Source organism: Carcharhinus amblyrhynchos, chromosome 3 (assembly GCF_965287045.1).
Source record: "Carcharhinus amblyrhynchos chromosome 3, sCarAmb.v2.hapA, whole genome shotgun sequence".
Classification (NCBI taxonomy): Eukaryota; Metazoa; Chordata; class Chondrichthyes; order Carcharhiniformes; family Carcharhinidae; genus Carcharhinus; species Carcharhinus amblyrhynchos.
The window spans coordinates 129359617-129367275 of NC_137326.1; the positions used below are offsets into that span (position 1 = coordinate 129359617).

Below are 7659 nucleotides of genomic sequence, written 5' to 3' on the forward strand. Positions count from 1 at the left end.
TCCTGAATACACAATAGTAATATGATCAGACAGAATCACAGCCCTCAGCAGCAATTCCCCTCGTGAATGGGACCATTCTTGGTGATGTTTGATGTACATAATGTTTGATTCACACAACAAAGCTAGACCTCAAACTCAACCAAAAACTTCACAAAATAGCTTTCATCAATTACAATACCCTGTGCTTGTATTTAGGGATAGGATTTGTACATTTTGCTTTTTGTTTTTTTTTGTAGATTTGGACTACTTGCCCTCCCAGGTCTGAAGTTCTCCTGGTCATATCCAAAGTGTTGATAATTAATGTTTAACATGCTTTTTATTCTGTTCTTTTTTTTTTAGATGTCCCAGTGTGGTCCAAACTCGAGTCTGGCCATCTTCCATCCATGCAACAACTTGTGCAGATTCTGGACAATGAAATGAAACTCAATGTACACATGGATTCAATCCCACTTCATTGATCTTAGTTAGATCTTAAGGCATTGGAAAGCCTTTCTGTGAGTAATCTTGTCAGATGTAACAAAAAAGTTTATTGTATGAATTATATTTGGAGAAATATCTTTTAAATAGAACATCCATTTCATCCTAACTACCATTTAGTTTTTGGATACTTACTGATGTTACTTTTTATCATCAACTCCCTTGGGTATAAATGAAACAAAACTTCTTGAAAAAGTGATCTACCCTGTATTTCTATAGCATTTCTCAGTTATAGGAATATTTTTCTGTTTGCAAGGAAGGAGAGAAAATAATTGGATTTTGAGTGGGAGGAATCATCTTGCGCAATAGGGAAAACATTTGAAGGCATGGTCAAACATGCGATAGTTGACTGTAGGGAGCGTGGTGTTGAGACAGAGACGTCAATGGGGATCTGATTAAATGAGTGGTCATGAATGGCGTTGAGGAGGGGGAGGTGGTGGGACAATGAATAAATCACTGTTGACAAAACAGGTTGAGTAGGCACGGCTGTCATGGGGTATGAGAATCTTGAAATCATCTTGCGTAATAGGGAAAACATTTAAAGGCGTGGTCAAACATGCGATAGTTGACTGTAGGGAGCTTGAATCTTGAAATCAGTTTGCAGGGACTATGGAGGCCAAGTCATGGGATAGTTTGACCCAGGCTGCAGAACACAGGCCAATTGAAGGTCCCACCTAGCGGAATGGAACAATAAACAGGAGATGAATGACCAGTTATTTTAATTTTGCTGATCATATTTGGGAAGGACATTGGTTCAGACCCAGGAGCAGCTTCCTGATTTTCAAATGCTGCCATGAATGTTTTACGGTTCTCCTAATGGCACAGTGGTTAGCACTGCTGCCTCACAGCGTCAGGGACCTGGGTTCAATTCCAGCATCAGGTCACTGTGTGGAGTTTGCAGATTCTCCCTGTGTCTGCGTGGGTTTCCTCCGGTTTTCTCTGTCACTCCAAAGATGTGCAGGTTAGGTTGATTGGCCATGCTAAATTGACCCTAGTGTCAGGGGGATTAGCAGTGTGAAATTACGCGAATATGGCCTAGCCTCCTGTATTGTAGGGATTCTATGATAATCAGGCTGACCAGGTTTTTAGTGTTTTATCCAAAGAACAGCATGTAAAATCACTTAGCACTGAGCATTGCACTAACTTAGATTCATAACCGAGTGAGTGTCAAACCCACTGCATGTGATCCAGAGGTGACCATGATACTAGTTGAACTAAGCTGATAGTTGATTTGCAAACCTGGGGCAATTGCATGAGAAATGATCTGCATTAAAGAAAGGTGATATTTTATATAATTGAAATATTTAACTAGCTATTGGCATCTCATCATCATTTACAGGCACTAAAAACGCTGTTGTATTTCAGAGTGCACGTAACTAATTGTGCAGCCTCAGTTATTGAAAGGTGCAAGTCAAAAGTTCTAATTTCTTACTCTATCTTTTAACCTTGCAGGTATTTTAGCGGATGTTTTCTAACAAGGGTAAGACTGATGGCTATGAAGGACTGCACTTAAAGCAGCTTTGACTGTTTGTGCGGTCTGGATGTTCCTCACATCAGTCCTACCGAGCCTTCGAAAACCTTCTCTTAAAAATGGAAAGGACTTCAGTGCTTGGATACTCTGATCATGTTCACCTTGTAGTGTACTGCACATATATCAAATTGTAATATGAACATAGTTTCTTTTTTTATATGTAATTTAATATGACTTTGTGGCAACATTTAATGAAATAATACAGATGGCAAATAACAGTTCTGTTATTTTGTGTTTTAAATGAGTGGTATACTATAAATTTTATGTTTGATATTGTAATTTAGAATTTAATTATAATTTAAATGCAGGTGCGTTTTAACCTGTAGTCCGGATGAAAATCTATTCAAGTCCACTCTAGTCGGCTAAAGTTTATCTTGCACCCAATGCAAGTGTTGTTAATTTGAAACCATACCCTGAAATATTTGCCAACAAGGAAAATGCTTTTTTTTTATGCCCTATCCCAGAGCTTCCAAGTAGTGTGAACACTGTTTTTCATACGATAGAGCAAACAGCAATTTCCATTTATCTTTTTTAAAAACCAAACTTGGGATTTAATTGTTTCAGTCTTGCTTCAGAAGGTGTAACTAGCCAGGTGGGAAGATTATTACTGGTGGAATGCTGCCTAAAGTCAGTCCAAGCATGTCTTTGATTGCAAATGGAATAATATAACCTGAGCTTAGAGAATAGGAAAGCCAACAGGTGTAAGAATCAAAATACCAAGTTTTAACACACTTTGGTGTTAGAAGTTGAAATTGGAATTTAAATGGAGGAGAGGAAGAAAAATCCCTTGCAGCTAATTGGAATGCACAATTAGTCCTTGACAAGTTCAGATTAACTGTAAACTGGCTATTGAACTCGTTAGCAAGGTAATAACAATAAAGAAAATCACACGAGGCCAGCATTTCTGAAATCTATTTGAAATAAAGTGGAGGACACATTTTGGTTGGCCAAAAGTCAATTTGATAATGTTACTGCTAACGCTTTGGGATTTTGTTTTCCCGTCTGCTTTTGATTATTTGTGTACTGTGGCAGAATTTGATATGAACTTTTGCCAATGCATCGGATATTTCATTGTGAATCTCCTGATTCACATCTGATGTTTTGTCGGATGTGGAGGTACCCACAACATTCCCTGAATATCTCGAACTTTGAGATGTCCCAGTTAAATATCTTGAATATTTCTAATACCCTAGACCACCTTCTGACAGTCTATTAATTTGCAGTATCAAATGGAATATAAAATAAGTCAATTCAGTGAATTATTGGTTACCACTCACTACACATTTGAGAGATAAATGGAAAGAAACCTCAGCAGCCCCTGGACACCATGTCTAGTAATGTCATAAATTCTCAACAAATCTTCTCTCCCCGCCATCTAAGTTTTTTTTGAGGAGGTGGGTTGGTGGAGTAATGATGATGGTGAGGAGCAAGGATAAACATCACAAATTGTGTCACCGGTCATAAAGATATTCCTCTTGCAGTAAAATCAGTATGATCCTGATGTATCAGATTTTCAAACAAATTGTTTTATACTTGGTCACTGTGCTGAAAGACTTGAGATGAGATCGCCAGCATGCGACTTTTGCAGCTTGACTTTACTTGCTGTACAATATTTTCTTCATCAATATAGATGATTTCAAACAATATGTATCTTTGCATTCTGTACTATCTTAAATCCATTAGAAAATGCACTTTATTTTTAAAGAGTATTTGATACCTTTCCTTTTTAAAAAAAAAATCCCTTTGGTCATAGTTCTGCATATAAATGAGAAAAAAGTGTCATTATTCCTAATACTGCTGCAAGATTTGAAATGCTTTAAATCTTTGAATTCATATGATGTACGAATGTCTTGTCGACTGAGTGTATTTTGAACATTCATGTGTTGTGTTGCTCTCCTTGGCAGTTTGCTTACAGTTTTCTCCCCTCTGCTTTATCTGAAATAACGTTTTTGTCTCGCCAAAACCATCTCGATTATCTTGTTGTTTTGAGTTCTCGTCTTTTGCAGAACAAGTTGCAAAATGTCATCCTTAGTAAATTTCTTCACAAAACCTTTCAATAAAGTCTGCTTTTGAGACACGAGGCATTGTTTTCACCAAGATGCTTCATTATGGTGACTTTTCTAAAATAAGTAAACTGAAGAAGACTGCATTTACCTTTGTGTCTTTATTCCATTCCTTCCGTCATCAAAAAGTTATGACTTTATACACCTTCCCTCACTGACCTGGTATAAGCACAAATTCCACCTTAGGACTTGATTAAACCATAAATAAGCTGATGGCCTAGAAAACATGTTGAGTAACAGCCAAATTTAGGGTAAATTAGTGTGTTTTATATTTAGTCATGCAGTTGGAGTGTTCATTCTTAATGATAAAGTCATATATTGTAATCAGAGACTGGGCTGCATCTCAACCATTCTACTTTTGTCCAGCCTAGGCAGTCAGGGTTTTGGTGGAAGTGTTCAGGCTGTGACAAGATAAGCAATGCCAGTTTGTATTGGGTGAATCAATTAGGTTAGTTCCAACTCCCATTATTTTGTTAGCTGTGAAGTTTAAATTATTTATCCCTTCTCTATTGGATCTAATACCTGAGCTCATTTTTCTCCTCACAATTGCTACTTCGTGTTATTAAATGAAAATCTTTTGGAGAAAGACTCAGTTGCATCTTTCCATCGCTGACCTTGGGAAAGGTTGATCTTTCTGCAATCTTCTGAAGTAAGGGTTTCAAATTTTCAATGAATCAATTCTCTTTGCATTTACCGATTGCGATTTTTCCTGTGGCCCAAGAGGCTGTTCGAGAATAGTTTTAAAAGCTGGAAGGAGAAATGTCTTTGCACTCTAGTGCCTGTTTGTTTCCCACTGAACACTCAGTCGAAATGTATTCTATACTGTTCTGTATAATGTGTGCAATAGAGGAAACTGTTTTGCGTCATCCCCATTAAGTATATCTTAAAAGCTTTGTGCCTGAAGAGATCATTTACTGGCTGTCTTTGTGTTATTGTATGTTTGCATTCATGCCCAATGGTTCCTGGCCCCCAATGATTTTGAAGGAAGGCACTGTGTTACTCTAAAATAGGATTGTCTGTTCTGCTCAGTGTCTTATGCTTGAAAGTTATTAATAACTTCAATTGATAAAAATCCCCAACCACAATAAATGGCGTTAAATTATCGTTTCACAGTCCGCTATGTTGTGGGTGCTCTTTCAAACCACTTCAATTTCTGTTGTTAATTTAACATGTCCTTTCTGCCTGACATGTAATTAACTAGATTGGGACGACCAAGACAGTTGATGACTTTGTACAATTTGGACTTTTCCTTGTGCTCACGGAAAGAAGGCTCATCGCCTGTATATATTAAAAAAAAAATTGAAAGCTTATGTGCGGCTTCAATGGGATATGTAAATATTTAACATTGCATTTGTACGGAAGATGACATGAGTTGCTGAACATGTCCTTCTGCTTTGAAAAGCAGGCAATGTACCTTTGCCTTTAGTTCACTAAAAAAAATAAATAAACTTAATTACAAATAAAAAGTGGGGAAAGAAAACTTGAATTTATATCACTTCTTTCAGCAAGTCCAAATGAAGTGGTTTGGACTGTTGCCATTTACAGCAGTGTTTAATAACAGCAATTTAGGGATGAATATTGGCCAAAAACAGAAGTCTTCTGGTCATCTTTGATACTGCAAAATTGGTAAACCCTCTAGAGAGGGCAACTGGGGGCTCAGATTAATATCTCATCCAAAAGGTAGCACTTCTGACTCCATATCCAGCACTATACCAAAGGTCTGTGACCATATTTTGTGCTCAAGGCCCTGGAGTGGGAGCCACAATATTCTGACTTCCAGGGCCAGAGTGCTACCATTGAGCAATTGCTGACACCATGTAGCGGTTGCATGAAAGCAGAAATATTCTTGAATATATAAACAATTTTTTTGTAATAAAACATTCAACTTTTTTCCCATTTAATCAATTGACAGTAATTCTGATAAATTTGTTAATTGGCAAAGAGCCCTTCCTAGGAAGAACTGTCTGAAGGAAATATGTAGCGAGCTGAAGATTCTAAAAAAAAACCTGACAACTTTTGAATGTATTCTGGGACTTAGAAGGCTGGTTTCCATTTGATTTAAATTTGCCCCCACTAACCTTTCAGAGAGTGCACTTGGAATCATCACTTGCTATATTTAAAAGCTTTTCCTAACTTTGCCTTTGGTTCTTTTGTCAGTCATCTTAAATTTAGCCCTTCTGCTTCTTAATTCTTCCACTATTGACGACAGTTTCTCTCTACTCTGTCCAGTGTCCTCCTGCTTTGATCACCTCTATGGTATCCTTCAATCTTCCCTACTTCAAGAACAGTCCCAATTCTCAAACTTATTCACATAACTGTAGTCTGTCAACCCTTGCACCCATTCTCAAAACTCCTTCAGGTACCAGGACTTAAAAGGTGTTGGCGACCATGGGCTAATAGTTCTGTGATTATGCTTGGTTGCAGTGGTTTCCATTGCGTTTTGCAGTATGGTCAACCAGGAAGCTCTCCTGCTCTTAACACCTGCCATCGAGTGTGTAAAAGGGTTAATCAATCTGTTTGGTCAAGTTAAGAACATCCCTTACGTGGCTATCAAGACCTGAAATGAAACCTGTAGCTTCTGGCCCAGAGAGTTGAACACCAACATTAAACCACCGGACCTTCTCAGAACTAACCTGGTAAATAAATCATAAATATGCTTATACGCTCAGGTAAGGTGTGAATAATTGTCCTTAATGTTTGAGAGGCCCTCTAAGCTTGCATAAACATTTCACAGACATGAGATAATGGTCAATAACGTTAGTCAAGGCAGGATCAGCTGACTGCTAAACTAAAAGATCACTGTCACAATTAGGCCAATTTTAAAATGCATTTAAAATCCATATAACAATTGTATGCATAGTTATCTTTTTAAGGCTTAACAGGCCACTTTATTTTTCCTCCTATAATTGACTTAAAACGGTACATGCAACAGTTAGTAGAAAAATAAGTCAAAACCTTTTGTCCTCATGTGGCTTGTTAATTAATAATTGTGACGTGATTTGCTGTTTTTCAAATAAGGACAAGTTATAATGTTACACAATTCAAATTATATAAGAAATGGTAAAAGATGATACACATAAAACCTGTATGAATCTTGATTAGTCAGAATAAAGTTAGATATTCCTTTGGTTGACTTGCTGAGGATCAGGTAGGCATTGTCATGAGTGCTCAGGTTGTCCGTTGCTACTTTTGCAAATCTGCCTGATCTCATTTCACAGTGTTGTTGTTTTATTCCTAAAATGGCAAAGTTAGTGAGGGAAGGAATTAATTTATTATTAAATGTTTCTGTTGCAAAGTTTGAAGGGGTTGTCCATCATGATGTTCAGTTTCCTCAAAAATTTGTTGATGTTTTGTTTGACTTCAGCCCCATGTTGCTGATCTCCGTGCATCCAGTGCGGAGGGGAGCAGGGAAGGAAGAGGACCTCCTTGTGAACCTGCTGCTGGGCCTGGCAAGGTGTGCCATCTACAGGTACAGGCAGCAGGTGACTGAGGGAGTCGTCCAATCTGACTGCCCCTCTGGCATGGCTATTTTCGTGGCCTGGTGTCCCTGGAGAGGGAAGCATGTGGTGGCCGAGGGCACTATTAATG

At 37.9% G+C, this 7659-nt stretch overlaps 1 protein-coding gene across 1 annotated transcript in view; it reads left to right on the forward strand.

Moving 5' to 3' along the window:
• LOC145341126 (thioredoxin reductase-like selenoprotein T) overlaps positions 1-4157 on the forward strand; it is a 34495-nt gene extending 30338 nt beyond the window's left edge. Inside the window, exons 5-6 of the mRNA XM_080186000.1 lie at positions 340-494; positions 1930-4157. Coding sequence (XP_080042126.1) covers positions 340-458 — 119 coding nt within the window. The 3' untranslated portion in view covers positions 459-494; positions 1930-4157. The remainder of the gene's footprint in view (positions 1-339; positions 495-1929) is intronic.
• Positions 4158-7659: the final 3502 nt, after the last annotated feature.